Source organism: Tympanuchus pallidicinctus, unplaced genomic scaffold (genome assembly GCF_026119805.1).
Source record: "Tympanuchus pallidicinctus isolate F22 unplaced genomic scaffold, pur_lepc_1.0 scaffold1, whole genome shotgun sequence".
Taxonomy (NCBI): domain Eukaryota; kingdom Metazoa; phylum Chordata; class Aves; order Galliformes; family Phasianidae; genus Tympanuchus; species Tympanuchus pallidicinctus.
Genome location: NW_026294618.1, coordinates 104,641,604 through 104,655,480, shown reverse-complemented (window position 1 = coordinate 104,655,480; position 13,877 = coordinate 104,641,604). Strand labels below are relative to the sequence as shown.

Sequence of the window (13,877 nt, the reverse complement as noted above, 5' to 3'; positions counted from 1 at the left end):
AGGTATGGGAGGAGAGGACAGTTGCTGAGCCAGCTGCAAGCTCTCCATGCTTGGTGGGAGCTGGGGCCAGCAGGAAGAGTTGGCCTGAGCCACAACGTAGGTGCATCCCAGGAGAGTGACAGAAGAGTGAATGGGAGGCAGCTGGTGAGCATCACCCAGGCCTTGCTGCCTCAAGGTGGGTGGGTGCAGGGGTGAAATCGTGCTAACAATGCAGGGAAAGGTAGGAGGGAACTGTGGGCTTTTACTGGGATGCAGAAATCAGAGACAGCTGACAGATGGTGATGGCTGTGTGCCATGAAATGCTGGAGCTTTTTGCTGCAGCATCCCCTTCCTCAGCACTGAAGCACCAAGCTTACTCTCCCTGTGGGGTGCTGGGCACCAGGAAACGTGCACAGACGGCCCCGACTTGCTGCATCAGTCAGCACAATGCTGAGCACAGAAATACCCCAAAATGCTCTCGTCTCTGTGAGTGGCTTCTCCAAGGAGAATAACAAGCCTGGGGACGCTGAGCAGAGGCTGGAGGGGCTCAGTGCCCTGTGCCAGCTTCCTCTTAGAGGAAACATTTGGTGGGGAAAAGAAAAGGGCCTCGCTGGGGAGGGGAGGGAGTTTTTAGCACTTTCTCTAAAGGGCCCTGCACACACCACAAGCTTCCATCCCATGGTAGGAACGAGTGCTGGGCTGCCAGCTGTGGGCCAGGAGCCGGATGGACACATGCCCTCCAGTGGGATCCCTGCTCCCTTCGTCATCACCCCCTCCTGAGCCACCGAGTTTGCTTTAAAGACCCCAGCTTCCTTTTATTGCTTCCCCTCTCAGATTGCAGCCGGCTGTGAGGGCTATTTTTAGTGGCCTGCCTTCTAAAAATAGCCCCAAGATGTTTGGAGTTGCGTCAGGAGGGGAACCTCTCCTCCACACGCCAGCTTGGCCCCTGCAGGCTACAAAAGGAGGCCAGGAGCAGTGGGGTCAGCAGGTTCAGACGCAGCCAGAGGCAAAGGCAGCAAGAAGCGCGCTGCCAGCTCCAGGCATCCCAGCGCCGGCACCATGACCATCTTCTGCAGCCACTGCCACAGGCCGCTGCAGGCAGAGACGAGCTGCCTGCCCAGGAGGGCTGAGCAGGCGCACGGCGCCTCCAAGCCGTTGAGGTGAGCCCCCCTCCGCCCCTTACCTGCAAGGGGAGGCTGCGAGCGGCTCCTGGCCACTGTGAGACCCAGCCAGGTGCAAGGGGTTTCTGCTACCCAGGGATGCTGAGGCGAAGGATCTTGGAGGGGGCAGAGAGATTTTGGGAGGCTTGAATGAAGGCAGGTGCAACTTGCAGATCAAATGGGCTGCAGTTCATGATCTGGCACTGGATGCGGTTTCTGCCCTAGCGGGGCTTGGTGGGGAGGTCATGTCACTCAGCTAGCTCCTAAAGCACGGCGCTGCAAGCACCAGCAGTGTCTCCTGCTAGGCAGCCACACGCACCTCTGTCTGCATCCACCAAAGGATTGCTATTCCTCAGAGACCTTGCGTGGGGAACTGCCCCGGGGCCCAGTGTTCCCATAGCAGGAGATGGGGAACGCTGTCCCTTTCCTTGGGCAGGACTCCCTAAACAGTTGGCTTTGCAGGTCAACCAAGAGTGCCTCCAAGGCACGTCGGGACCAGATCAATGCGGAGCTGCAAGCACTGCGCTCTCTGCTGCCCATCTCCACGCAGGAGAAGGAGCGGCTCTCCTACCTCCACACCATGGCCCTGGTGTGCCTCCAGCTTCGGGGAGCTCACCTCTTCCCTCCAGGTACCCATAGGCACTACTGTTCCTTTTTCATGGGCGCAGCTCTGCACTGCATGGGGTGCTGCTCCCGTCCCCTTTCAAAACAGTTTTTCACACTTTGCTCCCCCTGCAGCCTCAGCTCCTCCCTCAGGACCGGTCCTTGCTGCGGAGCTGCTCTCCTTGCTGCCGGGGTTTCTGCTTGTGCTCTCAGCCAGTGGCAAGCTGGTCTACATCTCTGAGAACGTGTCTCAGATCCTGGGTCTCTCTATGGTAAGGGCTGGCCAATGCGGATTTGCAGTCACTGTTTCCCTGTGCCCATTGTGCATGGCACACTGTCCTCATGAGAGGCTCTTGCACAGTGTCGGAGGGTTACGAGGTTGCAGTGTGCCAGCACACAGCCTGCTGGGGCCTGCCATGACAGCTCCTTCTATCAGGTGGAGCTTCTTGCCCACGGGGACACCATCTTCGACATCATGGATGGGCGAGCATGGGAGGACGTGCACAAGAAGCTTCTCCTTGCCCAGGAGCAGCCAGGCAGAGGTAAGGCTGGGGAGAATGGAAGTGCAGTGTGCTCACTGAGGTCTCCAGGCTGGGATCTCATAGGTGCTGCCCTGCTGAGTCTCTATGGCTGAGGTCAGACCCAGCAGGTTGCCAGTGAGGGCGCTGAGGAGTCTCTAATCTGCTCTCTGCAGAAATCACCTTTGTCAGTGAGATGCGCACATCCAAGGCCTTCCGGCTGCAGCACGGGGGAAATCAGGCTGTGGCAGTACGTGGGCGCTTTGTGGTCCCACGCTGGCCGGCCTCCCCCTCCACCACAGCCTTCCTGGCCCTCTGCACCCCGGTTGCACAGCTGGATGCAGATCATGATGCTGATTCTCAGGACAACCTGTTTCAGAGCACACATGCTCTAGACATGAGGTTTATGGATGTCACAGAGAGGTGAGAGTACCAGCCAGCTGTCCAGAACAGCCACGATCATCTCCCTTCACAACGTCTGGGTCTGGGATGCAGGCTGGATCCACTCCTCTTGTCCTCCCCAGTGCCATCTACCACCTCGGCTACCTCAGGGAGGAACTGATTGGCCAGTCATGGTACAGCCTCCTGCATCCTGAAGATGTTGATGTAGCAGCTGCTCAGCACAGGGCTGTGGGTGAGTATTATGCCCACACTCACACGTATCTTCCTCTAATGCTGTTTGGCTGCACTTGAAACCTGGCTGCCTAGGATAGTCAAAACAAAGTGAACAGAGTCCCGCTCCCTGTAAAAACCATGAAGCAGTAGGCTAGTTTTACGCCCCATGGGTTTGCCTCGAGCCCTGCCTTTCTGCGAGGCTGCAGACCTGACCACCGTCTGCAGCTTCCAACTCGCTGGGGCTGCGGCCGCAGCGGGGCCACCGAGGCCCGCCCCGGCAGCGAGGCCAGCTGCGCCTCGCCACCCTCTGACCCTGCCGCTTCCCCGCAGCGCTGGGTGCCGGGGCCGCGCCGGGGCCCGTCGTGCTGCGCGTGCTCCGCAGGGACCGCACATGGGCCTGGCTCCGCGTGTCAGCGCGGCTCGGGGGCCGCTGCATCACCTGCACCGGCCGCAGCCTCAGGTGAGGGTTCGGGAAGGGAGGAGGCCGGGGGGACGCGGGGGCCGAGCCTGACGGCCGCCATCGGCTCCCAGTCCCCGCGCACCGCCCCTCACAGCTGCGTTCCGCTACGCAGGGAGGAGGAGGCGCTCTACTTGCGCGCCCGGCAGCGCGGCCCGCCGCCGCTCTATCCAGCCCCAGCGCCGCCGCCTGCCTCCTCGCCGGAAGAGGGGCTCGGTCTGCTGGCCGCACAGCTCCGCGCCCTGGCTGACAGCCTCTCGCCGCCCGCCGCCTACACCGGGACGGAGGCCTGCTCTTACGGCCGGCCGCAGCCGGACGCCGCCCTGGCGCTAGCCCGTCTCCTAGGCGACGCGCTGGAAGCTTCCGGGTCGCACACGACGCATGCGCGCGGCGCGCCGCTTCTCCACCAATAAACGCCCGTTTTGCCTTCCCTTCTGTCCGACTGCGCGTGCGCTGCTTCCGCGGGTTCTCCGCTGGCGGGGCGGGGGGCCATGAGGCGGGCGGCCGTGAGACGGCCGGGGGCGGCGGCGGGGTGCCGCGTGGGGAGCGGCGGCAGGGCGGGCGGGGAGGAGGAGGAGGAGACGGGCCCAGAGCTGGGAGGTGAGGAGAGGCGAGGCACTGCGACCGGCCGGAAGAAGCTGTGCTGTGGGAATGGCGTCCGTACGGAGCGGGGCTCCGACAGGGGCGGTGGTTTGGGCTCCCGGGGCTGCGGCTGTACCCGGGCTGCTGGGCGGAGGGAGGGGAGCCTTTTCCGGAGCGAGGGTCCGCGGGGTTTAACGAGGCGGAGCGGTTTCCTTCTGCCGGACGGGCGCGAAGGGGCGGCAGCGCTGTTTGTGCCGCTTGTCTCCTGCTCGGGGCCGCACAGTGCCTCGGGGCAGCCGTGAGGAGCTGCTTCGCTCAGCTGTGCGTCGCTCTCCTCCAGATGAGGCTGACCTGTCGTTGGAAGAACGGCTGCGGATGCAGAACGCGGCCGGAACGAGAGCGTGCCGGCAGCTGAGCGATGGGAAGAAAACAGCAACGCCTAGCAGAGCTCCGGTGAAGCAGCAGCTGAACAAAAAGGGGTAAAGGTGTTCCTCGTGGCCGGCAGGATGTGTCTGTGTGCTCTCTGTGTGCTCCAGAAGCAGTGCTGGCAGCTCCTCGCTGTGCTGACGTTGCCTTGGAGCTGGCGTAGATCTCTGATGTGCTGTGCAGCTGTGCCCTTCATTGCAGTGCTTTATTTGGGAATGATCTGTCAGTGTTGCTGAGCTCTCAGTGCTCTGTCGTGCTCACATCCCCAGCTGTCTGCTGTTGTCTGGTGCTTAAAGCAGTGCTTAGTTCCCGTGTTTTAACCCAGAGGCATGATGAGCTTCTCCTTGATCAATAGTGTTTGACTTGTACCTCCCCAGCCCTGCTGCTTTCTGAACCTCTTGTGGCTTCTCAGTGTTTTCTGCCCTGCTCCCATAGCTGCAGTTACATGGTCAGCTCATTGTCTGGAATCTCATTCATTTTGCTGTCATCCCCTCCGTGGCTCATCTGTTGATGTTCCTTTCTTTCCCCTCTGCAGTACTTGCAGTCACAGGCTCTGTCCCGCTCTCAGTGTTCTTTACACTTCCAGTTCATGTACTCTGCAGGTGCTATTATGTGGTGTCTGTGAAATGAATTCAGTGTAACAGAACCTATTTGATTTCTAGCAGTCCTCCGGCCTCCTCCATTCACATCTGTCAAACCATTATCCTTTATTTGCAGCACTTAGCAGTTCTTAATCCTCAGAGTCCTATCCAAATGATTTGAACAGGTTTCCTCTGTTACCGTGGCGTTCCCTAACCTATTTCTGAATGCATCTTTCCTCTGCTTTAAACAGTTGACTAGAATAATGTTTCTACTTTACCTTCTACCCAGTAGTCTGGGGGATTCTGTGTAGTGTGCTGTCTTTACACGGCATCTCTATTTCTGCTACTCTATTTGCATAATTCTGCTTTTATTACTTAATTTCCTTAATCCTTTCAGCACTGCACCACTGTAAATCCCAGATGCTGTTTCTTTCATGGTTTTTATTATGGAATTTAACTTCTTAAAAAAGCACTTAAGGGTAATCCCTGGGAGCTCAGCTGTTTTCAGTAGTGGTTTGTGAAGCTGACTCTAGCATTGCACAGGGGTGCAGCCTCATGAGAAGATGTGAAAATAAGCTGAACGTTGCTTTAAGTGGGATTTGGAAAACTTACTTATTGCTGCGTGGTTGTTCGTGCTCCTCACCCCAGTGCTGCGGTATTGCTGAGTGTGGGTGTAATGCCAGGACTCAGTGATTTGCACATCTTTGTTTCTGATAACTTACCTGGTGTAGTGATAAATCACAGGATGCAGCATTCAGGATGGGGAGAGTCATGCTCTGTCCTGTCGCCTTACATCATCTTGCTTTTACATCTGAAGCATCGTGCTCTCAAAGCTTGTGTTGCAAGAAGGACTCATTCCCTTAATTCCTTTACACCACATGTCCCGATTCAGCGTGAAGTGTCCTTTGGAATAAGTCCCATAAGCTGCATGACCCTTATTCCTGTGGGGTCTGATTTCTCCTTTACTAGAGTTTGGTATGCTTTCTCACTGATCTTGATCATACTAGAACTGGCCTGCTCTTGTGACTAACCAGGTCAGTGAGAAAGTCCTAACTTTGGTTTCACCTTTCAGTGTATCGCTCAAGAGTGCATGAGCTGGGTAAGGAGCAGAAGAGGATCATTATGTGATGTGTGAAAACATGGAAATAGGAATAATTATTCACTGATAACCACTGTACAGTGGTAGGTTTTCATTTGGTACAGTGAGGTTTTGATGCTTTGGAGCTAGATTAAAGCATGCAGATGTTTTATGTAGGATTAATTCAGTTACACATTTATGAGTGAGTTGGTTGTAGTGTTCACACCTGGCTTTTGATACCTACAGCCTCCATGAAGTCCGGTGTTTTGTCACTGTGTTCTCTAGAGGGTCTCTCTGACCTTCTGAGATGTTAGTGTGGGTCTCTTTCTGCCCTCTGCTTCTTACAGGTATGTTTTTTCCCTCTTTCAGGCCAGTGGAGATGTCTGCCAAGAAACCCATGCCTTTTCTGCGACAAGTTGTCCCTGTTACAAAGAAGGTGGGTGCTCTTTCTCCCCACTTCAGGCACTGACTGTGTTTAGTGATGCTGAGGGGCACAGATGTGGTGATGGTGCTGTGGAAGGAGGCAAAGGCTGTTTGTGGAGGATAGGTCTTAGCTAGCAGCCTGCTGAACACGGGTGATGGTAGCATGTCTCTGGGAAGAGCAGAAGATGGGATGCAGGGGAGGCTGCTGCTTTGACCTTAACTTGGCCCTTTGAGAATAAGCAGGATATTAACAGAGTAATCTGGCTCTGACTCTTGCCTCTGCCTTCAGGTCCACAGAGACCCTCGATTTGATGACCTGTCTGGAGAGTATAACCCTGAAATATTTATGAAGACGTACGGCTTCCTGGACACCATCAAGAAGCAGGAGAAGGAAGTAATGCCTTGTGCCTGTCCTTGGCCAGAAGAAACTTGCTTGGCAGGGGTGGCAGAAGCAAAAGGCAGAAGCCTTTTGCAATGGAGCTGGCAGGCAGGCAGTGACGCAGCTTTCTGCTCTCTTTTCCAGATGGTTCAGAAGCAGCTGAAAAAATGCCGGAATATGGAACAGAAGGAGAAACTGCAGCAGCTCCTGAACCGCATGGTGAGTTTGGTGCAGCATCCCCTCTGTTAGGCAGTGCACTGATAGAGAGGATGTATGACCTGAGGTCTGCCTAGACACTTGCTGACATGGGCCATCCATTCTGTACAGACACAGCAAGAACAGGCACAGCAAAAACAGCAAAAACAGAGGGAAAGGGAGCTGACTTTGAAAAGACAGCAACGGGAGCTGGCCAAGCAGGGAAAGAAACCCTTCTTCCTAAAGAAGTGTAAGTACACGGTGTGAACATATTGCAGGAAGACCTGGAGGAGGGTACTGCTGACAGCAGTGCAAGCTCTGGAGATGAGCTGTCCATAAGCTTGGAGCTGTGGAGGGACTGTGGTGCTGGCACTCAAGTGATAAGCCAGGCCTGGTGCTCAGCAGGAGGAAGCAAGAAGGTGTGTAGAGATAACTCAGCTTGGATCTGAAACCTTGCTCCTCTCTCCTTCACAGCTGAGAAACGGAAATTGGAGCTAGCAGAGAAGTATGCAGAGCTAAAGAGGAGTGGAAAGCTGGAGAGCTTCCTGAACAAGAAAAGAAAGAGGAATGCTGTCAAAGATAAGCGCCGTTTGCCCACACAGAAGAACCTGTGACTGCTGCACAGACGTGCTGTTACCTGGAGAGGTGGTGCTGGCACTGGGATTCACTCTGGCCAGGCCTGGAAGGTGGCAGCCTCCCTTCTCATTTTCTGCCTTCTGCTGTAGTGATGCTGTTAGGCAGCGAAGTCTGAACAGGAAAAAAAAATGTGCTTTCGGTAGCTGAAGAGACCCCTGCACTTGTGTTTTACATCATACCTGGGTGGTGACAAGCCTGTCATGCAGATGCATATGGTGCTGATCAGGCACCTGCTCTGCCTGTAGCTAGGAGAGCTCAGACTGTGCCCTGCACTGCTGGCTCTTCTCCATGTCTTACTGGGTCCCAATGAAAAGGGCATCAGGTGGGAGGGTAATGATCTGGTCTGCTCAGAGCAGGGCCAGCACTGCGTTCAGACCAGGATGCTGAAAGCTTGCTTCATATGGGTTTGCAGATGTACAGGGATAAAGGGTGCTACCATTCTGGACCCCCGTTCCACTGCTTCAAGTTCTCAAGGTGAAACTCCTTTTTCCTCCAGGAATCTTGCCTAGTTTTAGTCTGTGATCGCTGTCTTGTTCTCAATGAAGTGCCTGGCTGTGTCTTGTTAAAAACCTTGTAGGAGGTCTGAGAGGTGAGCAGGAAGAGGAGCTCCTAGATCTCGTTGAAGCCTTCACTTCCCACGACTGAGTAAAAGCCCTCACCTCCCAGCACGGTTCTCCAGACCCCGGCAGCTTTCGTGCTCTTGACTGGAGTGAGCCCAGAGATCCAACGTCAGGGCCCAGCTGGGTGGAGCGTCCAAATGTAGTCTGCCCAGAGCTGAGAAAGCAAGAGAGATCAGCATCCCTCTCTGGGGCTGCACCTTGGTGCCAGGGCGTGCAGCTGACTGTAGTCAGGCACTGCTGCCCAGGATCTCTCCAGCAGGGCTGCCCCTGTCTCGGCCTGTTCTCTAAAGGGCTGTTAGAATCAATGTTATGTAGAAATGCTGTATAAAATAAATACATGCTTTCCTTTACTGCCACTATCACTGCTGTTATAAAGGTGTTTGCTGCAGTTTGAACTTAGAGGATGTGCTTCTCTCTGGCATTACAGCTGACTACCAACTCTGTTTTTTCTCCTTGCTCCTAATGGCTCAATTTCAGTGGCTGTGCTAATGCAGAAGTGATGTTGATGTGAAGCAGGTGCTATGAACCAGACTCTGGTCAGCAAGGCAGATCACTCCTGCCAAGCCTGCACATTGCTCCACTGCTGCAGGTGGCAGCTGGTGTGTGAGGCCTGGGAAAAGGTTTTGTGAAGAAGAGAAAATGGAAGATGAGCAACTCTGTCATGCCTGGCTGAGGGTGTTACTGAAGCATCTGCCTCTGCTGCAATTCCTGTGGGTGATGAAAACTCTGCACTGGTAACAGATTTTAGTGTGGCTGGGCAAAGGCAGCAGAAACAGGATGCCAACTTGGTTAGGGACATGGAAATCCTCAGCTGCCTTTAGCCTGCATGTGGCTCGCTGCTTTGTGCCGAGCCTGACCTTCCTCTCCTGACTTGACTTGGGAAACAGAGCCTGCTGCATCCTTATGCCTTCAGAGAATTTCCTTGGAAGCAGTGTGGCAGTGCCAAAGCTCAATGCTATCATGGCCCCTTTGTGCTGCAGCTTGCTGTTTTACACTGTTTTTAATCCAAAACTGAGCAAGTCTCCTCTTGTAAAGGTGCAGGGGGACAATATAGTAAGAAGGCTTGGTCCTGGGCTTACATGGGAGCCACTGCTGCCAAGGCCTTGCCAAGGGTCCGTGTGGCATTACCAGGTCTGTGTGTCCCCATCTTCTGTTGCTGGTAGATCCTGCCCAGCAAGGAGCAATCCTAGTGCAGTGCCAGAATGGAAGACTTCTGAGCTGGGACACAAACTAATTGTCCAGCACGTGGAAGGTGAAGAGCAAGGCTGCTGACCTGTCTCTTCTTGTCTGCTCCTGGCTTTCTCCCATCCAAGGAGAAACCTACCATAGGGCATGGCCTGAGCACAGCCAGCACTGGGGTGAGCCTTGTGGCAGGCTGCAGTGTGACAGCACTGGCTGGTGAGGGATGCCTCTGTGTCTACAGTCAGTGAAGCTTCTTTTTCCTATGGCCTCAGGGGACTGCATTAGGTTATTTGGCTTGTGTTTCTAATGCTGTCCTGTCAGGCTGTCTGCTAGGTCTAGTGCTCCACAGGCAGGCTGTGGGGGACCTATGTGGACTTCTTCAAGGAGGTCAGCTATGGGCATGGCTGGCGTCAGCTGCTGCAGGGACAGGCAGCAACAATACTAGGCATCAGTGGTGACCTGGGATGCTCTTAGGGTGTGGGTGGCCACCCAATCTTTCCCCCCCCCCCAAAGAAGTGCTCTGCAGCTGGGCATCAGGGAACACAGACACAAGGAGAGCTCAGGCCTTTTATTGCAAAGAGGGAGATACGAAAAAGGTCAGCTCTTCGAGCCCCCACCGAGCCTGCGGCTGTCTGAGAGGGACAAGAGGTGGGGGGGAGCCAGATCCTCACTCCCACCACGAAGGGGCACCTGGCTGGGGCAAGACGCTGAGGTGGAGCACGTGACATCTCTGCTCAGCCCCTGGCTTGAGCTGGAGGGCTGTGGTCCTGCACTGCTTGGCTGCCCCATCGCAGTGTTGCCCCTGGGGAATGGAGCAGCCTTGCCCGAGGAGGGAGGAGACAGGGTCGGTCCCTGCTGTCCAGAGGCAGGAGGCTCAGCGACCCTCCTGGTGTCTTGTGGGGATGGCCAAGCGTGGCGGTGCCCAGGCTGCGGTTGCCACTGGCATGTCACGTGTTGTCCTGGGCCAGCTCCTCAGGGCAGGCAGGCTGGTCCCGAGACTTCTGCAGCCCCGGGGAGGGCTGGGGCTGGCAGCTATGCTGCGGGGCAGGGCCTGGCCCTGGCGGCGCGTGGTGCCTGTGCCGCTGGTACTGCACAAACATGCAGACCTTCAGCCCGATGGCCAGCATGTTCTTGCCCATGAAAATGCTGGAGACCCGGGAGTCCCTGAAGAAGAGCATGTTGCTGCCTCGGATGAAGATGGTGGTGATGTTGACGGTGAGCATGCTCAGCATCGGGTACAGCATCATGCGGTGCGGCATAATGCCGATCCCCTGCATGCTGATCTCGCAGAGAGAGACGCAAGGGAGGACCAGGAGCAAGATGTAGCAGTAGAAGAACATGATGCCCTCGGCCCAGAGTGGCAGCCCCTTCTTCTGGGGCTCCCACAGGTTGGCCTGAATGTCCAGTACATCCAGCATGTCCACGATGACCCAGAAGAGGCGGTTGCGAAGATCTTCTTTCTTCTTGAATGTCCTGACGTACTCCATGTGCTCTGTGGCCACCAGCAGCACGTAGAGGGCTGGGATGCAGATGGAGAGCAGCAAGGTGAGCGCTTTGCGAGCCATGAGATCTAGGCTCTTCCGATCAGCTTTATAGTTCTGGTAGACAAAGTAAACCTTGATCTCCAGAACGAAGACATAGAGGAACCAGAGGATCATGGCATAACCTCGCTTGGCTGTCTTTACCTCTGCCCCAACCCAGATGGCCACGTAGCGGAGCACCAGCAAGAAGCACACGTCGCCCACTGCCACCATGACGCAGATGCCCAGCTTCCTGGAGCCCTGGCTCTGCTCCACCAGGTAGGCATCCATGAGGATGAGGCTGCTCATGATGAGTACAGTTGAGAGGCACACGTGAGGCTTGCTGACGGGTGGTGGGGGAACCATTCTGCACAGAGGAACAGGTAGGACCATCAGGGAGTTGCTGGGCTTCCCCATCCCTATTCTTATTCTATCCCCTCACCACAGATGGCCAAAGGAAGGAGTGGCATGTGGTTACAGACTCTTCTCCTAGCTTATCTGATGGGACAGAGCCTGGCCAGAACCCTACAGAACATCCTGCTAGGGAAAGGTGCGAGAGCCTGAGTCCGAGCAAAAGAGCTGCTTCCTCCTGCAGCGCAGGAACCTCTGCTCCTAGGCTGCATGTAGGGGTAGGCTGGATGGCCTTTGAATACTTGGGATGCTACAGCCTCTTCCAGAAGCTCACTGCATTAGCTAATTGCTGCCATCATGAAGGGCACGTGCCTTACTTCCATGGCCATTCCCAGCCAGTGGCACTGGTTATGTTCTTTCCTGCAAAGCACACAAGGCCATGTCTATGCTTTTATCCCAAGCAGTTCCACAATATAGCAAGCCAGGCCCTCTATCTTTTTCATCTCCTTTATTTTCATGCACAGCAGTAGGAGAAAGATGATTTTCAGTATGGCCGTCCTGCAGGGTAGGAGGGGAGAGATCTGCCTACCATCCTCAGTTTCTTTCAGCCTTGTGATCCACAAGAGCTTTGCTTAATGTTCCCTGTCAGGATACAACAGAGCAAAGAAAAGCAGCTCTGGGATGCAAGAGCTCCGCAAGAGGCCCTGGATTTCAGCTTGATGCTCGGCTTTCCTACGTGGGCTCAGAGCAAAACCCCACGAGCAGCCCTCTGCCTCAGATGGCACGGGTGCTGTCGGGCTCCCTCCCGGCCCAGCACAGCTGCGGGCAGCCGCTGCCAGAGCCGGAGGGAGCTGGGGCCCAGCCTGGCACGGCTCGGCAGCTGCTCTGGAGGGGAGCCAGTCCCCCGGCTGAGACAGAGGCCAAGCCGGCTCCCCGACGCTGGGGCCGCGCAGGGGCTCTCTCTGCCCGCCGCGGGCCGGGAACCGCGTCGCACCGACACCACGCGCCTCGCCAGCTGGCGTTACCTGGGGGTGCCCGGGCACGAGAACGCCCCGAATCCCGCATGTCCCGAGCCTTCGGCCGTGCGGACGGACGGGCGGCAGCAGGAGAGAGGCGACGAGGAGGGCAGCTGCTCCGAGCCGGGCCGCGAGGCGGGCCGCAGGGACGGCCGGGGCGAGGCGGCGGGGCTCCGCGACCGTCTCTCGCTGTCCGCTCGTAGCATCGCCCGGGGACCCGCGGCGCGGTGTCCGCGTGCCGGGGAAGGGAGCGCTCGGCACGGAGCCGCGGAACTGCGGCCCGGAGCTCCCCGACGGGGCCGCGCTCACCTCGGGCGGCTCCCCGGGGCTGGGCGGCGGAGGCGGCGGAGGAGCCCCGCTGACGGCCCCGGGCCCGGAGCGGCATCGCCCGGCGGCGTCTCTGCGGCGGCGGCGGCGACGTTTGGCCCCTCCCGGCCGGGCGGGCGGGGACTGCGGCGGCCCCCGCCTCGGCGGCACGGCACGGCACGGCAGCGGAGCGAGGCGACAGGCGGCTGCGCTCGTCCCGGGGTCAGCTCCGTGCCAGCGCCTGGGCTGAGACCCAGCTCGGTTGTGATTGACGGATGTCCTCGCTCTCTGGGGAAGGCTTCTAGTACATTTCCACTTCGCCTTGGCAGCGCTCGTTGTAAATAGGCGTCGTTCTGGAAGACCGGCCATGACCTGTTAGGGAAAGGCTGTGCCCCGGAGCGCGGTGGGCACGGCAAGGGCTGCCCAGGGCAGTGGGCGCAGCCCCGATGTCGGATCAGACGCTGCTTTGGGGCAGACGCCCATTGGGGGTGGGGAGTGCCGAGTGGGGTCGGGCTCGGTGATCCTTCTGGGTCCTTCCAGCTTAGTTGATAGAGTGATGCAAGAGAAGGGAAGCCAATGCCGAAGTAAAACCCACATCTTCCCTGTCAGACGTCAGGATCAGGGCAGTCCCTTGCACGGTCTCCATCCTTAGAGGCACCAAGAGGTGGCCACATAGGTGTGCATATGGCAGAGGCAAGGGAAGAGGTGCTTGTGGCATTTTTCAAGCAGTGGAGCTGTGGACAAGATGATTCATCTCTAGGCTGAAATCATAAAGCCCCTGAGTCTTCACTAGAGGCGAGGACAGGAGGTGACAATGTTCGTGTGGGAAGCAGAGAAGAGCTGCTTTAACGAGGCACATAAAATAAGCAACCAGAGCAAGAGCAGATATGGGCGTGCTTCACTAAAACACGATGCTGGAGCTGAGTGGCATGGATCGCATATGGATGTGGCTGTGATCAGAGACAAAATGGGAAGAAAGCAAAGAAGGGTAAAGTGGGGATCCCGAGCAGATGGCTCTCCCCTGGTTGCCTGCTGGCTCCAGGTGGAAAGCATCCTTGGCTCAGCCCTGTGCTGCCCCAGTGCTAGCACCAGAGCATCCCTCTGGAACAGAGACCACAATGTGAAGGCAATGAGAGGAGAGCCAGAGAAATCCACCTGTCACGCTGAGCATCCTTGAAGAAGCAGAGCAAAAGGGGAAAGCTTGCCAGCAAGGAGCTGGTAGAGGCTGCACTGAGAGCTTCAGCTGCTCC

The 13,877-nt window shown here is 56.8% G+C and overlaps 3 protein-coding genes across 3 annotated transcripts; 2 read left to right on the top strand and 1 right to left on the bottom strand.

Moving 5' to 3' along the window:
• The first annotated feature begins 61 nt into the window (after positions 1 to 61).
• NPAS4 (neuronal PAS domain protein 4) lies at positions 62 to 3,036 on the top strand. The gene is made up of 6 exons (XM_052701504.1): positions 62 to 1,139; positions 1,602 to 1,768; positions 1,878 to 2,014; positions 2,179 to 2,284; positions 2,437 to 2,683; positions 2,785 to 3,036. Exons 1-6 carry the CDS (start codon positions 1,039 to 1,041, stop codon positions 2,951 to 2,953), a joined length of 927 nt encoding a protein of 308 aa, XP_052557464.1. The 5' UTR covers positions 62 to 1,038; the 3' UTR covers positions 2,954 to 3,036.
• A 772-nt stretch (positions 3,037 to 3,808) lies between these two features.
• RRP36 (ribosomal RNA processing 36) lies at positions 3,809 to 8,201 on the top strand. The gene is made up of 7 exons (XM_052701529.1): positions 3,809 to 3,932; positions 4,255 to 4,393; positions 6,369 to 6,435; positions 6,712 to 6,816; positions 6,946 to 7,020; positions 7,129 to 7,246; positions 7,471 to 8,201. Exons 1-7 carry the CDS (start codon positions 3,824 to 3,826, stop codon positions 7,608 to 7,610), a joined length of 753 nt encoding a protein of 250 aa, XP_052557489.1. The 5' UTR covers positions 3,809 to 3,823; the 3' UTR covers positions 7,611 to 8,201.
• Positions 8,202 to 9,987: 1,786 nt separating this feature from the next.
• On the bottom strand, positions 9,988 to 12,720 carry LOC128089759 (transmembrane protein 121-like). The gene is made up of 2 exons (XM_052701487.1): positions 12,331 to 12,720; positions 9,988 to 11,321 (listed from the first exon to the last, which is right to left on the bottom strand). The coding sequence occupies exons 1-2, from the start codon at positions 12,525 to 12,527 to the stop codon at positions 10,382 to 10,384; spliced, it is 1,137 nt and encodes a 378-aa protein (XP_052557447.1). The 5' UTR covers positions 12,528 to 12,720; the 3' UTR covers positions 9,988 to 10,381.
• Positions 12,721 to 13,877: the final 1,157 nt, after the last annotated feature.

Coding starts and splice junctions, on each gene's coding strand:
- RRP36 (XM_052701529.1), top strand. CDS start 3,824: ATGAGGCGGGCGGCCGTGAGACGGCCGGGGGCGGCGGCGGGGTGCCGC. Junction 6,436..6,711: donor TTGTCCCTGTTACAAAGAAG/GTGGGTGCTCTT, acceptor CTCTGCCTTCAG/GTCCACAGAGACCCTCGATT. Junction 7,247..7,470: donor ACCCTTCTTCCTAAAGAAGT/GTAAGTACACGG, acceptor TCTCCTTCACAG/CTGAGAAACGGAAATTGGAG.
- LOC128089759 (XM_052701487.1), bottom strand. CDS start 12,527: ATGCTACGAGCGGACAGCGAGAGACGGTCGCGGAGCCCCGCCGCCTCG. Junction 11,322..12,330: donor TCGTGCCCGGGCACCCCCAG/GTAACGCCAGCT, acceptor TCCTCTGTGCAG/AATGGTTCCCCCACCACCCG.
- NPAS4 (XM_052701504.1), top strand. CDS start 1,039: ATGACCATCTTCTGCAGCCACTGCCACAGGCCGCTGCAGGCAGAGACG. Junction 1,140..1,601: donor GGCGCCTCCAAGCCGTTGAG/GTGAGCCCCCCT, acceptor TTGGCTTTGCAG/GTCAACCAAGAGTGCCTCCA. Junction 2,684..2,784: donor TTTATGGATGTCACAGAGAG/GTGAGAGTACCA, acceptor TGTCCTCCCCAG/TGCCATCTACCACCTCGGCT.